The 19,524-nt window shown below is 42.1% G+C and overlaps 1 protein-coding gene across 5 annotated transcripts in view; it reads left to right on the top strand.

Annotated features, from left to right (window-relative positions):
• Positions 1–16,977, top strand: part of STARD13 (StAR related lipid transfer domain containing 13) — a 229,968-nt gene extending 212,991 nt beyond the window's left edge. For all 5 annotated transcript variants that reach the window (XM_082221544.1, XM_082221543.1, XM_082221546.1 and 2 more), the window contains 7 exons: positions 4,106–4,304; positions 7,244–7,451; positions 9,034–9,148; positions 9,963–10,184; positions 11,004–11,221; positions 13,311–13,487; positions 15,595–16,977. In XM_082221544.1, the coding sequence (XP_082077670.1) occupies positions 4,106–4,304; positions 7,244–7,451; positions 9,034–9,148; positions 9,963–10,184; positions 11,004–11,221; positions 13,311–13,487; positions 15,595–15,712 (1,257 nt within the window). In that variant the 3' untranslated portion in view covers positions 15,713–16,977. The remainder of the gene's footprint in view (positions 1–4,105; positions 4,305–7,243; positions 7,452–9,033; positions 9,149–9,962; positions 10,185–11,003; positions 11,222–13,310; positions 13,488–15,594) is intronic.
• Positions 16,978–19,524: the final 2,547 nt, after the last annotated feature.

Genomic DNA, 19,524 nt, shown 5'->3' with positions numbered 1-19,524 from the left:
TAATATATTATTAATTCAGTTACCCTCTCTGACCTGTTCTCTTACAGTAATAATTGCCACCAGTGGGCTTACCCTACCAAGAAAAAAATGCTTACATCCCATTACTACTGGGTTTTCAGTAGCATATCTGGGAGTGCAGTTTAGCAGTTTCAAAGAACAAAAAATAAATAAAAAGGTCAGACAAAAATCATTGAACAATAAGAGAGATTAGCAGCATCAGGGTGTAATGCAGCAAGATATTTAATTCTGCTTCCATGGAATCTGATCCTTGCATCTGATTCAAGTGTAATTGAGAGAGACTTATTTTAAAGTGAGCTTCAAGTGGCGTGTTGTGCTCTGACCTTTTGTCTGGCCACACCAGAGCATTGAGAAACTGTATGGGCTACTGCTTTTCCTCTGCTGTGTGTGATGAGAAAAGCATTTTAAAAAAGAGGGGGAGGAGAGAGAGAAAGGCAAGAGAAGAGAGCCAGCATATAAATACTGGCTGCAAGCTAAGGCAGTGCCATTTACCAACATTCCCAAATGTCTGCTCCACCAGCCACATGCCATTTCGAAAGCAATTGTATAAATATTCCCAGAGAGTGATGGTTTGGAAGACCTGCTGTGCATGAGCATGAAGCAGTGGATATGTGCAAAAAAGCTCTGGATCAAGGGCACATACATTATTTTTCAGTTCTGCGCTAGCTATATATAAGCTTAAAAAGGTAAAGGGACCCCTGACCGTTAGGTCCAGTCGTGGCCGACTCTGGGGTTGCGGCGCTCATCTCGCTTTATTGGCTGAGGGAGCCGGCATACAGCTTCTAGGTCATGTGGCCAGCATGACTATACCACTTCTGGCGAACCAGAGCAGCACACGGAAACGCTGTTTACCTTCCCACCGGAGAGGTACCTATTTATCTACTTGCAGTTTGATGTGCTTTCGAACTGCTAGGTTGGCAGGAGCAGGGACCAAGCAATGGGAGCTCACCCCGTTGCGGGGATTCGAACCTCCAACCTTCTGATCGGCAAGTCCTAGGCTCTGTGGTTTAACCCACAGCGCCACCCGTGTCCTTTATATAAGCTTATTGATAGGCTATTGCAAGTATGTGTTGGAGTGTTAGAGGGATGCATTGCACTCTTTTCTCCAGTAAACAAGGTAAAACCCAGGGGTTTCCATTCACTGTTTTCTGATTTTAAAGGAGATGGGATTACTATTGTGCAACATATTTTGCTTTCTATTAATAGTTTCAAGAAATAAAATATAACAGGGGTAAGCAACATGAAGGCCCACTGGTTGTCTTCAGTGCCCCAAGGCTCTTTTCTTCCCTTGAAAAAGCTTGTCTTTCCTCTCCATCTTTTCTCATGGAACAGCACGTTTTTAAGTGAATCAGCAGCAGGAATAGTTTGAAGGAACCTCTTAAGTCTAATAGCAGCAACAGCAATAGGTTTTCTACCCTTCCTTTCTGTCATTAAGATGCCCAAGGCGTTTAACACAGCCATAACCTCCAGTGCATCACAAAATAAACCTCAAGCATAAAAGACCAGCAAAATGGGTTCAAACAATGATTAGCTGCAGACTGGTTACTGATGAGTAACAAGCCACTATAGATTCAGAGCTTAGCCTTTTATATATATATATATTGAATTTTTTTATGTTTGGCACAAGAGCTTCTATTACTCAGACTGATGAAGAGATGGATGCAGCTTAGAACAAATTCAGTCTTTTAGTATTAAATAAATTTGGTGTTGCAGTCACTTACTGTTGGTTTTCTGCTCTGTTCTGACTCCAACCTTCACATGTGACCATAAATTATGCTGGAATGCAGAACTATTTACAGGGCTTTTTGTGTTGACATTTAGTCCATGAGGCTTTTTGTATATAGCATTTTAAAGTTTGCATTTAAAGTCAGTTTTCAGATCAGTAAAACATTTGTTTCTAGTAGACAGCTGGGATTCTTTATAACTGTAATAAACTGTGCAGAATGTAAGCCCATCAATATCATTATTAAGAAACATCAGTCCTGAGTCAAGCAGTGCAATGATAATTGAGACAAATATATATGGTGAGGCAAAGGAAAACTTCAGTTCTATAATTTGAAAATGGAAACATGCCCAGTCTCTTTTTCTCATAGATTCCCCACCACCACACACTATGTCGTCATCCCTCCTACTGTGAAATGAGGAAAAATAACCTTAATAGATCCCCAGTGGTATAACACAACTTCACTTGGGAATTAAAATGTGGTTTGTACACAGGAATTTGCCCCGGGGGCATTCCATTTATGAGAACTGCTGGAAAAGGGACAGTGCTGTGCAAAGCTGCTAGACAGCTCATTTGAAGAATTATCAGCTTCTTGCAGAAGAAAGCACATGGGAAAAATATTTATGTATCACAGAAAGCCTGTGTAATTAATCCCTACCACATCTTCTTCCAAGCTAAGGCAACAGGATAGAAAAAGGCCTGGAAGACTTAGTCTGAAAATTATGTCCTTCAAATCCAGCTATTACTTGGCAACCAGTATATGATATAGGTAGAAATAATCTTTTCTGACTGTCTGCCACAGTAGCTGAGCTATTTCATTTATGTATTTAAAGGTTTCTCATCCACACTTCATTGGCACCAGTACCAGTACCAGGACAAAGGACTACATAAATTATTTAAAAAGATTGAAAATAAAATCTGAAAAAACTGTCAAACAAAACAGCTAAACGCAGTCAGAATGCATGGATTACCCCATTTGCCTGTAAAATGTACAAAGATGGGTCCTCAGCACTTTTTGAAAATGCTTGCGTTCAGTCGTTTTATTTAGAGAAAATGATATTTTCTTTGGTGTGTAAGGCCTTGATATCAGAAACCACTGATAGCACAGCATGACTTAAGATAGCATAACTTGGGGTTGGAGACTATGACAGACTGGAAGAAGATCAGGATCTGGCAGCCAATATACACACCCTCTGCAAGAGTTAAGGAGTCTGCTGTCAAGGTAGTTAATCCGTAGCATCTGAGAGCAGTGTGGTTTTATCATACTGGCATGCAGATATTGCCTAACTTGATTTCATCTGTGGTGGACTTTGGGTGGCGATGTTTCACTCCGCTTCAAAGGTAGCTGGGCAAACAGTTGTTCTGGATCCACCACTGGTTCTGTTGTGGCTTTCAGATACATAAAAAGGGAACTAGTGCATATATGCTGGAAGCCACCCAGAGAGGCTGGGAAAACCCAGCCATATTGGCAGGGTATAAATAGTAAAATTATTATTATTAAAGACTCAACAGTGTCACATGAATAGGCTGAGGCAAGTCTAGTAAACCTACTGATAAGGGTGTGTGATGGAGAGGATTGCGAGTTACAGGCAGATAGAACTGTACTCTAGGTGGAAAAAATGGCAGCCACACCATTTAATGGGTCTCTTCTTGTGTAGCTTATATGGGAAATGACCTTTTTAGAGACCATTTTGACACCGCGTGATGTGCCTGTTTACTCAGCATTTCTAGGTTTTAAACAGTGACTATTTTAGTGTTCCCTTGTTTAGCTTTTTTTAAAGTGTTTTGATGCTGTTAACAAACATTGGAGTACAGATGTTCTTGTCACATTACCTTAATCTCTTAATATTTATGCACAGCACAGAGGTATCAGATGGTGGGACCACGGAACTGTGCAAATGTAGGGAAATGACCACATGAATAAAATATGGAGGAAGCTGTATATTCTGTTACACAGACTCCGATTCAGAGTAGTCCTTTTGCAAACAGAATGTCCCATTTTTTCGCAGTGGTGGAGTCCATTCACAGAAATAATGGAGCAGCTTTCCTCCCAATTCAAACTTTCCTCTTGTAGTCTCCCCATACGGCTCCAGATGGTCTCTTGGCCACCCAAAGAAGTAGATTTTTGGGTGACATAGGAGAGAGAAATCTGCAAAACTATTCTCTTACCTTCCATGAGTAGAGCGCAACTTGCATATCTTTGGCGCCAACCCATTGACCGGAATATGCCCTGATCTTTATTTAATTACAGCAGTTGTGGTTCGGGTTTGTTTTTTTAAAGATACTCCTGTATAATGTGTATTTTTCTCACTGATCATAATGCCAAATGGCTACATAGCTAACGGAATGTGGCTTATCTTTTAGGTGGGTCTTTTCCGAAAGTCAGGTGTGAAATCCCGAATACAGGCCTTACGCCACATGAACGAAAGCTCTCCTGAAAATGTCAACTATGAAGACCAGTCAGCGTATGATGTGGCAGATATGGTAAAGCAGTTTTTCAGGGACCTGCCTGAGCCTCTGCTCACTAGCAAATTAGGAGAAACGTTCCTCCACATATATCAGTGTAAGTACTAGGGTTGTTTCCATTAGCAGTGAATGTGGACTATTAGGCCTTTAAACTATTCCGTGTCTAGCTTAATGCAGGCTTTCCCAAACTTGGGTCTCCAGCTGTTTGTGTACTAAAACTCCCACCATCCCTAGCTAGCAGGACCCAGTGTTCAGGGATGATGGGAATTGTAGTCCTAAAACCAGCTGGAGACTTGGGAAGCCCTAGTCTAATGTGTTTGCTGAGGTCATACTAGCAGCAGCAGCATCAACAACAACAAAATCCCTTCTCGCCTTGCTGTTTGATTTACCAGCAAACACATAAAATCAGCTGGCCCCAAAGTAAGAGGAGGAAATAGAGACACTGGCAGGAGCAGCAAGTTGCATTTTCCTCATGAAGCCCAAGCCAGGGCTGCAGTCAAAACTTCTTAAATAACACCAGTTATTGAAAGGGTATGTGTGATTTTCTGGTGTGTAAACATAATAACAGTGGGCTTCAGTTTTGTTTCACTGAAAGACAATCTGTAGATAGCCTGTAATTTTAAAAGGAGGGTGTTCTTTTTTGTAATTTTCTTGCTAAGATCCGGAATGGTTTCATGGCACACCATGTCCCTGTTTTTCATGCTTCAGAACCAGCAGCATCCCAAGGTGGGAAATGCTATGTCTACCTAGTGTGGTGTTTTCAACAGGGTAAAATCGCAGCATCTCTCATGTTCTTTTGCATGGATGGGCAGAGCATCAATCAAAATTCCAGCCACCCTGGAATTTCCTTGCTGCTCTGTACATGCTTTACAAGGGGGAGGGGTAAATACAGGTAAGAAAAGGAAGTTGTGATTGGTTCTGGCTAGTGGGCCCAAGCACTGTGGCTTATAAAAGGAGTTGGAAGATATCCCCCTCCCCCAGCATAAAGAAGTCTGTCCGCTCCTGTTCTCTTGAAATCACTGCATTTCCCCCCAGCCTAGGAATTTGGAGCTGTAATATATTCACCTCACCATCTTTTTCCTCTAAAAAAAAAAGTTCAAATAAAATGCTTGACTGACAGCACAATTGCAATCCCAGGTACATCTACTCAAAGGTAAATCCCACTGAGTTCAATCAAGCTTACTCCCGGGGAAACTGGGTCTAGAGTTGCAGCCTGAATCTTCAAATAAAGAGAAGATAGCGGCTTGCTGAAGCGTGTACTATAAAGCAGTTTCTCCTATTCTTTCATTGGTTTAGTGTCTGATTTACACAGGGGAACCTTGAATGCAAGCTGAGTGAACAGAGTGGTGGCTTGTGAATTAGTTTTATTAGGCGTTAATATTTAAGCTTCCTCCATTCATGCATTTATTAAACTTCCCCCCCCCACACACACACACACATACCCCTTGGCTCTGTGGAGGAGGACACACATTTCCCAAGCTTCCCTACTTTTCTTGTTGTGCCACAATGTTGCCTAGAAAAGAGCATGCAGTGTTATGGCATTGCACTCTCGAAAGGAAATGAGGTCCCTGTTCACTGCGTGTCCCACTCCACTTCCCAGAAATTTAACTGCAGCAGTAAAACTGTCCAGAAGAACTCTGCAGGGACAGAAAGGGCTTATAAAAACTCTGTATTCTGCCAGGGTTTTAAGGGCTGCTGTGCCGGTTTAATTTTGGATCTCTGCTTCCTGACTGTACTTAAACTGTATTTGTGCTACTGGCAGTATTTTTACTGGGTTTTATTGGGCTTTATGGGTGAAGCCCAGCCTTGCCCATCTGCCAGCGGAGCAGACAAGGTTAGCTGAAAGGATTTCCCCCTCCCCCCGCAGCCCCCTGCCCAACTCTACAATTGGCCCAGAGCCCCAGTCCTGAGCAGATCTGGGAGGGATGCAAACAGGGGCTGCAGCAGGGAGGAGATGGAGGGGAAACTGCACAACTTGGGATATTGCCATATGTGTCTGTTTTATTGCTGGTTTGTGAGGTTGCTTTTTAACAAGAGTGCATCACCTTGATGGTCCTGATGGATATAGTAAGATCAGTTACAAATATACATACTACTACTACAAATAGTAGCGGTAGAGGAAAAAGGACAAGGTTTTTAAAAGTAGAGATCTTTTCCCGTCTGCACTTGAATTGTTTTAATGTCTTGGGGCTTTTTTTCTGCTTGTCATTTGCTGCCCTAGGCTCCTTTGTGAGGGAAGGTTGAATATGAATCAAATAAATAAATAAGAGGAAAGAGAAATGGCAGAGCCAAATCAGAGCTATTGGTGGCACAAATCTTGGAGGCTGTCTTTCCAGCCAGTGCCTCTCAGCTCATTGGCTAGACACAGGAGCCTGAAGTTGGGCAATTGCAGGGTGCTCCGTTGACCAGGCAAAGGCAGCAACAAGGCATCTGGTATTATATTTTATACCCGTTCTGGCCAGTTTTATACCAGGCTTCATACCACCTGCCGATGTAGCACAGCTTGAGCACTGAGCTTTTCAGAGACACAGTTTATGGCCATTTACTACTAGCTTAGCCAGCTTGTGCAGTGGTGCCATTTTCTGGTTTCTAATTTCTAAAATGACCCAAGGTGAACAGCAGTGGTGCCTTCAGGGCAGGACCTTGGATGTGGGGCCCTGCTAAGCTGCAAAATGCAGCAGGGCTTGCTTATATTTTGAAGTAATGCTGTAATACTATACACTCTGACCTGGGAATCAGTCCCATTTGACTCCATGAGAGTGACTTTGAGTTGGCACGCATATGATTGTACTGCAAGTGAAGGGACTTTCAAGTCCAGAATCTAAAACGACCTGACTGCACCACTGGCGAACAGCAAGGCACAAAGTAGGTCACAGGATGTGAACAAGGAAAACTTATCATTGCTGCACACGAAAAAGTGTAGCTCTCTTCCAGAAGTAATTTGGAGTTTGGAGGTGAGATCGTATCTGATGTCCCAAAGCTCTTGTTTGAATTTACAATCAAATTTTTATTAAGCGGCACGTTTTCTTCCCTCAGATGTTCCAAAAGAACAACGGCTTCAGGCGGTCCAGGCTGCCATCATGTTGATGTCAGATGAAAACAGGGAGGTTTTGCAGACTCTGCTTTGTTTCCTCAATGACGTCACTTCCGTGGAAGAGAACCAGATGACACCCATGAACATAGCCGTGTGCCTGGCCCCTTCGCTTTTCCATCTCAATCTGGTCAAGAAAGAAAGCTCGCCACGGTAAGGAATTGCTACTTTTCTTGCTCTGGGTTGCAAGTTAAGAGTGTTGCTAGGTGCATATAAAGACTCGGGGCAGAGACGTGTGACCTGCATTTTGCATTTGCTGATTTATATATGTATAGATGCAGCTTTAGGTCTTTGGGTTGCTGGGGTCTTGCCAGTGCTATGCTTTAGAGCATGCACAGCAACCCGGTAAGCAAAGTCTGTTTTTCAAAAAATGGGAGAAGGGGCAGGAAATCTGAGACTCAGCACAAAACGCCTCCCAATGCCCTAGTTGGAAGCGACATGATTATTCTGAGGCAACCCTAAGTTGTTGACCTTCCTCCCCACAGAAGCATGTCTGAAACCTTCACTATTCAGCTTTCATTGAATGCAGAGGATGCACCTCTTAACCCTGGAGTTTGACAATTGAGGTGTATATTTTTACGACTCACCCTCTTCTTAGGATTGCAGTGTTTTAAACTATTTTTTTATGTTGCATTTCAAATTCTCATGATGCCCCCTGGAACCTTAGGGCGAAGGTGGGGTAATTCTTAGTAGTAGTAGTAAGAATAATGGCTAAATGTTATACATGGACATTGTAAAATTTCAAGTTTCAGAATAAGGACTGGTTGAAAGCTTTTATCTCAGTGTCAGCGAATGTATGTGGAAATTCGTTAAAGCTGCTTTGAATTCCTTGCTCAGCCATGAAACTCACTGGGTTACTTTGACCCAGTCACTATCTCTCATCTGAACCTATTTTCTTGTGGCTGTTTTGAGGATAATGAGATAATAAAACCAGAAATTCATATTCCTGGAGGACAAGGTTATCAGTGACTACTAATCATGAGGGCTAAGAGCAGAAGACCAGTTGCTGGAAACTGCAGGAAGGGAGAGTGATATTGTGCTCATGTCCTGCTTGTAGGCTTGCCATAGGCATCATGTGTCTTAAACATGACCTTATGGATGCATGGATACTTATGAATGATGCACAGAAGAAGAGCTGTAGGTCAATGGTAGAGCAGTCGCTAAGCATGCAAAAGGTCCTGATTCAATCCCTGGCATCTGGTAAAACCAATGAATATACTTATCTGACTAGGTTCCCCCCAGCCATTCTAGGCGGCTTTCAACAAATTAAAATACAATATGACATCAAACATTAAAAACGTCCCTGAACAAGGCTGCCTTCAGATGTCAGATAGTTGTTTATTTCCTTGACATCCACAAGTGGGGCACCACTACCGAGAAGGCTCTCTGCCTGGTTCCCTGTAAGTTCACTTCTCGCAGGGAGGGAACCGCCAGAAGGCCCTTGGAGCTATATTTCAGTGTCCAGGCTGAATGATGGGGGTGGAAACACTCCTTCAGGCAACTTGTTATGTTTGACTCTTTAACCTTTTAGTGATTTTTATTTCTTTGCCATGAGAATGTTTAAGGCATCCCCTTTCTCCTTAGTACAAAGGGTTTTCCCTCAAATGATAAAAGTAGACTGTAAAAGACTCTTTGTAGGTTGGTACTGAAAAGTTATAAGTGTCATGACATTGCCTTTCATCTGAAAAAGGCTGTTGTTCCTTTATCACACTTGAAACACTGAATTCATTTGCAGAGTAATACAGAAGAAATACGCAACAGGGAAGCCTGATCAGAAAGATCTCAGTGAAAACCTGGCAGCAACTCAGGGACTTGCACACATGATAGCAGAATGCGATAAACTTTTTGAGGTGAGTGAAAGATTCAGAAGTCAATATTCATAAGGGAACATGCTTTCAAGTACTTTGCCTATAAAGTTCCACTTTAGCCTTGGCATAAAAGTTTATGCACTGGAGTATTTTGTTGTTCACCTGGAAGGACCTCTGTGTGATTTCCTCTCTAACTTTCTGGAACATTGTTATTCAATTCATCAGTCTCTTTCATCACAAAAGGTTACTTACAGTTGTCAAAAAAAAAAAACCCTTCCATATATCTTTGTGATTTTGAGTTGTCTCATAAGAACAGTCTGTTCTATGCTATAAGGATAGTATAGTGTTCTATACTAATGTTACTTGAATATAGAATAAAGTCTTAACCTACCTAGTATTATTTGGACTTGAAGAACAGCCCAGTGGACAAGACATAACAGTGAACCAATAGACAAGCGCCATTCAGGTCTTCTAAGTAGTCATGTGATGAAGGAGAGGAGGGGCAAGTGCACTGCTTCCAACCATGTATCACCATTGATCTCCACAAGGTGGAAGGATAACGTCTGCTTGAGTGCTCCAGTTCCCCAAAGCTGGTGGAGTGGCAAAACCCAAGCAGGGAGGGAAGACAGGTAGCATACTCCCTCTCTTCCCCATAGATGCTGGTAATCATGCAAGGGCAGAGGAACAGCACCTCAACACAACTCTGACACATTCAATATTCCTTTTTGGAATTTAGATATTTGTAATCTTACAATTAGTGTCAGGCAGATATTTCCAGACAGGATTTCTATGAAATAGGTTTTGCACAAAAATATTAATTCCAAATCAATTCTTCCATCTCTTCCCCCACTTGCAGATCCCACATGATATGGTAACACAGTCTCGGAACTCGTATGTTGAGGCCGAAGTGCATGCTCCAACTCTGGTGGAACTGGGCAAGCAAATGGATGAAGAAGGTGGGAATTACCGGACCTACCTAGAAAGTCTAATACAGAGCCTCTGCAAAGAAGCGAAAGAAAAATTCAAAGGATGGGTCACTTGTTCCAGCGCAGAAAATACAGACCTGTGCTACAAAAAGGTAGTTTCTGCAACCAAAACATATATTGTCAAATTTTGCATATTTGGGGAACCCTGTGGAAACCCCAGGTTTAATCTCTAGTTTCCCAGGAAAATGTTGATCAGGATTCAGTGAGACACACCTGTGTTTTCTATAACCATAATAAGCAGTTCCCATTGTCTTTGAAGAGTACTCCATAAGTTGATCTTTCCATCCTTTAAATCAATTATGTTTAACCTGTAGTTTCCTAGATATTCTGGGACTACAACTCCCATCATCCCTGACCATGCTGGCTAGTACTGATGGGAGCTGGAATCCAAGAACATCTGGTGGGCCACAGGTTCTCTATCCCTGACTTAAGACAATTAAAATAAGTCTATCTTATATTGACATATTAAATAAAATATCCATGTTTCCATTGTCGGTAGCTAATCCAATGTTCAGCCACTAGTTTGCTGCCCTTGATTAATAGTTTTGCCACACAATCACATGGAATTTCATGTAGCTCAGCAGTACAATTTAGTGGAAGCATGAATGAGATTTCCATTCATAATCAACAGGTGCTGGCATTCTGAGGGCCCTTCTTTCCCCTCTAGCCTTTGTGCGCCCCAAAACCAGCTTATGAAGGTAAGGAACCTTCCAGAGTGGCATCCAAAACAGTGCAGGTTGCTGTCTGCAGGGGACATTGGCGTATATTTCCTGGGGGCAGGCAGAAATACTTTAGGTACACAGACTGGCTTCTTTGGGTTTTTCTCCTTGTCTCATTCTGTACGCTTAACCCATCAGCGCTTTCCCTTCTCTTGTCTTCCCTTCCTCCTTACCGCCACTCCCTCGATTAAGGTAGGAGATGGAAACCCATTGAGGATTTGGAAGGCAGCCGTGGAAGTTGAGGCTCCTCCCTCTGTTGTATTGAACCGAGTTCTAAGAGAACGCCATCTCTGGGATGAGGATTTCTTGCAGTGGAAAGTCATTGAAACGTTGGACAAGCAGACGGAGGTCTACCAATATGTTCTGAACAGTATGGCTCCTCATCCTGCTAGAGACTTCTTAGTTCTCAGGTAAATTAATTTAGTGGTAGGGTATGTTAGCAACCTTACCGCCAAGGCACATTGAATATTTAGACATTTGTACTTCATATGGCATCGTCCTTTTTTTCTATCATTATTATTTTTACCCAAATGACTTTTCTAATTTTGTGTAGGACCATAATAGCCCAGATAAATCAGGCTAGTGGTAGGCCAGCAGCCTGTTCTCGCAGTGGCCAACCCAATGCCTATGGAAATCCTGCAAGAACCAGAGCGTGATAATTCATTCCCATCCTGTGGTTTCCTGTCCCTGGTATTCAGATGCATTCCTGCCTCTGACCATGGAGGCAGAGCATAGGTATCACAGCTGGTAGCCGTATCCACCATTAATTTATCTAAACATCTTTTAAAGCTAGGGTTGCCATATTTCAAAAAATAAAATTCCTGACACCGGCAAAGTTGTGGAGCTTTTTTTTAAGGAAACCCAAATTGTTGAGCTTTTAGTGGTTTTAAGCTTTTGGAGCTGTTTTTGTACATCCAGGTTTTCCCTGACATTTTGCCAATTCGGCAGAGTTCCCCCCAATGCCATTTTTACATCTGAAAACCAGAACATGTCGTTATTTACCCCCTGACATATGGCAAGCCTGTTTTAAAGCCATGCAAGTCAGTTGCTATCATTTCCTCTCATGGGAGTTTAACTACATTGGCATTTTGCAGTGTTTATGTCAGGGGTCAGCTAACTTTTTTAGCAGGGGGCCGGTCCACTGTCCCTCAGACCTTGTGGGGGGCCGGACTATATTTTTTGGGGGAAATGAATGAATTCCAATGCCCCCAAAATAACCCAGAGATACATTTTAAATAAAAGCATACATTCTACTCATGTAAAAACACCAGGCAGGCCCCACAAATAACCCAGAGATGCATTTTAAATAAAAGGACACATTCTACTCATGTAAAAACATGCTGATTTAGAAGGCGATTGGGCCGGCTCTGGCTCCTGGGCCTTAGCTTGCCTACCCATGGTTTATGTTGAATGTAGATGAAGGCACATAGCTTAAACTCAGCAAACAACAGAAAATACACTTCACTCATATCGGATATCTATAAAATCAGTTCAAATCTCTTTCTAAAAGAAGGACACCTTTGCATCTTTCACTGTGAAAACTATTTATTCAATGATGCCATTAAACCATAAATATTGGCAGCTGTCTCAAACAAGGACTATTTAATATATGTAGCTGTGTAGGGTATCAGAACAGCATTAATTCCACTGATCCAATTGTTCTGGGTTTTTCCTGTAGTGGCCCCATAAGGAGTTGTTTCTCATGGCAGGCTGATACTTCAGTTTCTATTACTACCCTCCCCCATTGTGTAAGAAGTGCTTATGCAGGTGGCATCTTCCTTGGCTGGGGGTGGGGACCTAGCTGCCTACCAAACTGAGGAAATGCTGGCACTGCCATAAGACTTCAACCCGTCTTTATTTTCCTGGTTCTGCAAAGTATATTTCCTGACTCCACCGAGTATATATAAATATTTAATCTGTTACAGCCTTCTTCTTCTCCAAATCCATCAGGACTGAGACAGGTAGACATGCTGGCTTGAAATTTAGTTTGGAAACAAAACAGAGAAATCAGTCCCTTTCTATTTTAAAATAGTCCTCAGTAAAATGCTATCCCCTCAGAAAATTACAACCTAAGAGAGACTTGTTCTTGCTGCTCAGCTCTCCTCCTACATTGTCCCCTTAAGCATGCTCACATTTCATGGGTGCCAGGACTGGACATCCACTCTCCCAGCTTCTTTCTGTGAGCGAGTGTGGTAGCTGCTATAAGTGCCTCTTTCCATTGACAAGGTGCATTCCTGCAGCATTTTGTGCTCCTGTCCCTTTTTTTTTTCCTTTTACATGTGGTAGCCATGTTGTGTTATGGCATGCTCTCATTGGCAGCCATTTTGTGTTAGGCCACACTCCCACAGCAACCATATTTGCCTTTCTTCTCTCAAATCACTCTTCTGCATTGCTGTACTGAGGCAAGTATACTACTGAAAGAATAGAGAGACACAAGGCTGGATGCCTTATTTCTTCCCCTCCAATTCACATTTCCTGTCTTAAAACCTGTTTCTACAGGACGTGGCGAACCAGTTTGCCTAAGGGGATGTGCATATTGGTGGCTGTATCCGTGGAACATGAAGAAGCCCCTCTGATGGGAGGAGTGCGAGCAGTTGTTATGGATTCCCAGTACTTAATAGAGCCCTGTGGCTCTGGGAAATCTCGCCTGACACACGTTTGCAGGGTGGACCTGAAGTAAGTATCCACCAGTGCCAAGATCCTGGTCAACAGGCTTCCTGAACAGAACTAGCATTTCTGAGCATTGATTGGCAAAGTTAGAGGAGTGCAGTTACTTCTGTTAAGAGAAACAACTTCTACTTGCTTGGTTAATATAAAAACGGGATTTTTTAAAAAAATTGCTTACTAAGTATTGTATCACCTTTGGCCCAATGGAACTTACTCTCAGGCAACTATGTGTGGACTGGTTTAGCTCCATCTCCAGCATGATTTTTTAGCTATTCAATTATCCTTAGATTGATTCCATGGAGATACGCTCCTCCCAAAGTATTGTCAATTACAGCTTAGTTTCTGAACAGTTGTGCTTCAAGAGAACCACCATGTGCAACTAGTGGCAGTTAGTCAACAAGCCATCTCCATGTGGCTGGTGAATATGAAGCTAGCAGGCCAGCTCACTACATAGTGCCATAAAAAAAATCTCTGAACTGTTGCCCAAACTGGCCCCAAGGAAAGCATTATAATGAGCAGGAACATTTCACAAGGAACAAATACTCCTGTTTCTAAAAGGTTTATGTGAATGTTACCAATATAAGACCCATTCCATTGCTGTACTGGGCATCATGATGCAACATGAAGACGACTATTACCTGCCTTGACAGCCAAATAGAAGAAAACTCTGGGATGTCTCATGAAACATCAGTACTAAGAGTGCTTGGTAGGGAAGGGGGCTGCCACTGCTACTTAGGAGGAGTGAGGCAGTGGGGAGGTCAGTGCTGTGCAGTTGCCCCAGCAGGATTGGCTCTGCTGATGTTCCCACTCAGATCCCAGCCTCCCCACTGCCTCACTCCTCTCTTTCCCAGTAAGAGGCAGCAATGTGGCTACCTGGAGGCCAGGTGAATGGTGTGCATGGCCTTCCTTGTGGGAAAGGGGTGATGAATATACTGCTGTGCAAAGCAAACATCATTCCTGCTCTTGCATCTCTACATGATTTTGTGCACGTTATGTGTTTGCAATCCTGTGAACAGGATCTAATCCAAGGATAGTGACCCTGTGACCCTCTAGATATTGCTTGGACCATTAGTCGGACCATTAGCCATACTTTCAGGCACTGCTAGGAGTTGAGAGTCCAGCAACATCCATAGGGCCACAGATTTTGCCATTCCTCATCTAATTTGTCATTCAGCGCTTCTGTCCCTAGTGTATTCTTTTGTGCTTAAACAATCTAATTTGAATTTTGAATCCTCAGAGGATTATAAAATGAACAGCAGTTGTGGGGGATTTCTTCTTTGTGATTTAAATACAGTTCTAAAATTCACTGAGAGATAAATATATAATCACACTCTTCTGGGGTAAAACTGTACTTTAGCATTCAGATGAGTTCTCTTGAAGCTCCATCCTTCTGTGCGATTCCATGTGTTTATTTCTTGAAAACTGTTAATAACGTATCACTTCAGCTGATCTTTCCACTCAGTGCAGTAAAGCTGGTTATTCTCAAAACATTTTAGTTTTTGCCTTCAGCCCTGCACCCATTTATGAAAACAGAATTCATCTGAACTAGTCATGCTCATGTGTTTGTGACCAGGACTGTAATGTGTGTGTGTGCTGCAGAGTTGTTTTCGTTTGTCTTCATAACAGCACTGCCACTGTTCCCATTTTATAGATGATAAAATGGCCGCAACTTGATAACCCAAGAAGTGTAAAGAACATGTCACAGGTTATAGAAAGCATGCTTCCATATTTTTTCTGCACATTTGAACTACTACGACTACTTTCAGACATGTGAATGCTCTTCAGAGACTGCAGAAACACATAGCAGAAATGCAGGCGCTCAGCCTTTGTATTATGTGTGAGATACAGGATTTGAACCCAGCTTTCCTGGACTCGGGCTAAGCAATCTAAACATTGTCCATTCTGGCTTTCTCCGTGTCAGGGGTAAAATGTACATTTTATTCTGTGTAGTGGGGGTTTTAAGTCCATGATTTTCAGGCGTGACTATAGCTGCAATGTTTAGCACCGTGGTGCGTATAAGACTCCTTTGCCTGTTTTGTTAGTGTTTATGTCCTACCAACACGATGAGGCTGGGGAAGAACATGATTAACAGTAATTTTCCTCTTTCTCCCTCCAGAGGTCATTCATTAGAGTGGTACAACAAAGGCTTTGGACATCTGTGTGCAGCTGAAGTTGCCAATATCAGGAATTCATTTCAACCGCTGATTGCTGAGGGACCAGAAACAAAAATATGAGTGCTGGATACCGAGATATACGGAGTTCCATGGACAAACTAGAGCCACTGGGTGATTTTAGCCTACGTTTGTGCAATAGCCAAGCAAGGATTGCTTGGGCAGCTCTGCCATGGTCTGGTAATGTCACTCACTTACCCTCCCAGCCCCGTCCTGTATTCGTTGATCTCCTTCACTGAAGAATATTTGTCCAAGAACTTTTTCAGGCTACACAAATTGACTGTGGTCATTGCTTTTCCATTGCGTAATTCTAATATTTAAAAGCTTCTGAGAAGCTTATTTTAAAGTGTAAATAAGAGATGTAAATACTGTATAGACTTTGCTATGTATCATATCTGCCTATATATATATACACATACATATATGTATACACACACACACATATATGTAAATATAATAAGTTTTGTATATAAGAGAACTTTCTAGAAGAAACTTCCTGCATCTGTTTGGAATGATTTCCATTCTGTTAGATCTCAGCATCTCCCAGTTTCTGTAAACAGCATTTGCTATTACTGTTAAAACCATGACATCATCAACGTGGTGACTATCAGCCAAGTGGAATACTTAAGCTGATCCTATGTTTGCAAAGCTTATATAAAGAGGTGCGTAGAGATGGGCATACAGGGTTGAGAAGGGGCTGCTACGAGGCGAGGGAAGGGCAACGAACAGCAGAAAAGCAGTCTGGTCAGATAGCACTGGCAGACAATAATCTACAATTGCCTGCAGAAAGCAGCAGCTGAGAATATATGCTAGGTATCTTTGAAAAAGGAATAGAGAAGTTACAGGATCAGCTGAAAGCTCACTGTTTTCAGTTTTCAGAATATTTGCTAAGACTGTTTGGCTAATCCTTAGACACCATGGTAACAAGGAAATGCTTAGAACAGCTGGTGAAGCAACTGTTGAGCCCATGAGACATCTTACTTACCACATCCAGTAACTGTTGCTTAAACTCACATTGCAAGGATGGGCCTTCAAATCAGTCACTCCAGAACAGTCCTCTTCACATCTGTAGGGATATTCTATAGCAAACAGTACTTAGTCTAAGGCTTTGTGATTTGAGATATCCTATCCAAAGATTTGCTGTCCCGGGACATAAAGATTTGGGTCCCGATTCAGAGAAAGTTGCTCATGGTTAAATTTCATTGAAATCAAATGGAACTTGAGTGGGTCATGACTAGCAATAGCCCTGAAGTGAGCCATGCAGATAACTTTCTGCGTTGTGGGGTTTTCCTATAAATAAGTAATAAACAAAGTTTACAGTTCCCTGATTCAGCAGCTCATAATGGTCTTTGAAAAATCATTGTGGCCCCGTAGTTTTTTTCTGCAGCTTTTCAGATTATAATCCAAGCCGCACAAGAACTTCAAACTCACTTCCTCCAACACCCTCGCCTGGCTGCAACTGTTCCAGTGTCAGCAGATGCAGAGGCTCTTAATTCACTCTCTGGCACCCGAGATGCTGCTATGCTAGCATTCCAAGAGCCAGGAAAGAAAAGAGAAGGAAGCAACAGCCAGCACAGCCAGGCAAAGAGAGAAATGAGACCTTTTGCAGCCAGGCAACAAGGTAAGGAAGTTCATTGCAGTGGGGAGTAAAGGATTTCTACTGCATTGAGCTCCCATTGCTGGGGTATGTGATGGGACACAGAACATTTCCCAACATTTTAGCAAATTAACACAGTTGGCCAAGCCCATACAAATCAAGCTCATGTTTGGGAAACCCAGGCAGGTGGGCAGGGTATAAATAATAAATTATTATATTATTGGGCTAACCTGTGTCCATTACTTGTCTAAGTTTCCCCATTGATTTTAATGAGGCATAACAGTGATTAACTTTCTCTGATATGGAGCTTTAGCTCAGGATACAGCAACGGCCATGCCAGCACATCGCTAACCATTATATTCTACTAGTATTGCACTCATGTTGCATGCCTATAATGAAGTACAAATTGGACTACTGGTGTGAAGAAAACAATACCCAGCAACAGAGCAATTTTGCCAGATAAACATTGTTTCCAACAACATTAGGATCCTTAAAAATAAAAATATCTATATAGCTGCTGCTGTTGTTAATAATAGTCTTAAAGCAACCCACTTAGAATTCTTGCTTATATAAACACAAGCTAATGTCCCCATTGTATCTGAAATTATTCCAAGCTTTGTTTCCATCTGCACAATAGGAAAGAGATCTTTTACAAGGCAATCCTACACATGCTTAGTCAAAGGAAAGCCTCATTGATGTTAACGGGGCTTACTCCAAGGTAAGTGTGTCTAGGATTACACCCTTAATAAGCTTTTTACTAAACAGAATAAGCTTCTTATAATGTGTGTCATAAATTTAAAAAGTGCAATGGTAAACTCTGGGAAGAGGTAGTACTGTATCCCTGGAGGGTAGTACTGTATCACCTTTAAGAACACGAGATGAGTGTCCTGGATCAGGCCAAAAGCCCATCTATGTCCAGCATCCTGTTTTCACAGCGGTGAGCCTGATGCCAGCACACAGGACATGAGTGTGACAGCATTCTCCCCACCTGTGAGTCCCAACAACTGAATCTCAGAGGCATACTGTCCCCAACAGTGGAGGGGCAACGCAGTTGCCATGGCTGGTAGCCTTATCCTTGCTGAATTTGTCTCATCCTCTTTTAGGTGGCCACCGTTACCTCTTGTTGGGGGCAAAAACCCTTGTTTAACTAGGTGCTGTGTGAAAAAGTACTTTCTTTTGTCTGTCCTGAATTTCCAAACATTCAGCTTCATCGGATGGTCCTTTTTCATCTGATGGCCTTAGGCCTTGATCCTAAATGCATGGCTTGGAAGCAAATCTGTCCCGTTCCAATGTCAGCACATTAGGATAGCAGCTGTCCTCAGGATGTCATTTTGTGAATGAAATGAATGAAAACAGGAATAGCTGCTGGTATTCTAGAATGGTAGCCTAAGAATCCATTGGCAGTACATAATCAGGGAGTACTTATTTCTCATTCTGAAAAGGGGGAAATGTTGTAAAGCAAATCATTATTTTTTGAAGTAATTTATGGAGACAGGGTGAGCTTTTTTAAAGAAAGGAAAGAAACTAGCATGGAACAAAATGCAGTTTCATTCCTAATTTAGTTTAAAATATGCAGTTATTTTCATATCAATTAAGTCAGAGTCACCCTGACTTTCTATGTATTGTGGTACATGGTTGTTGTTTTTCAGATTGCACTCTCACATGTGAGTAGGCCCCGTTGAACTCAATGGGCCTTACCTCTAAGCAGACATGCACTGTGCCGTCAGTGTTTTAATTCATTGTTTTCAGTCAATCAAAATGTGGCATTGAATTTGATTCAGTAGAATACAGTATATTTTCCTGGAAGAAGAGGGTTGCCTTTTTTCCTGTCAGGTCTCTTTACTTTGAACAGCAGAGTTGGCAAGCACAAATTAATTCAATATATGAAACTTTTTCCAGCGTGTCAATCTGCGGCAGTGAGGAAAGATTCACTTCCCGAATTTCTGCTTGTCACACAATGGTTGTTTTGGAGCATAGTGCAGAAACAGCTTTTCACGGGATTCTGTGGTGACTATAGTCTGCCTGGATTACATTTAAGCTTTGTGATCTCTGTAGGATTGTGCCTATAAGGAGAACACGCAGGAGCTTCGGGAAATGTCTAGTCTAGGTGATATACAAACCCCAACACCATGCACCATTCTCCCAATACTTCAATTCTAGAAAGAGATATGCCACTGGATTAATATTAAACCATACTTATATTCACCTCAGTGTGATATGCAGACTGAGGCCAAGACCAAAAGAAGAAAAACCTCAGGTTTAGGATTGTAGATTTTAA

This window comes from Podarcis vaucheri, assembly GCF_965113315.1.
Source record: "Podarcis vaucheri genome assembly, chromosome: 4".
Classification (NCBI taxonomy): domain Eukaryota; kingdom Metazoa; phylum Chordata; class Lepidosauria; order Squamata; family Lacertidae; genus Podarcis; species Podarcis vaucheri.
This window is presented reverse-complemented; position numbering and strand designations above follow the sequence as displayed.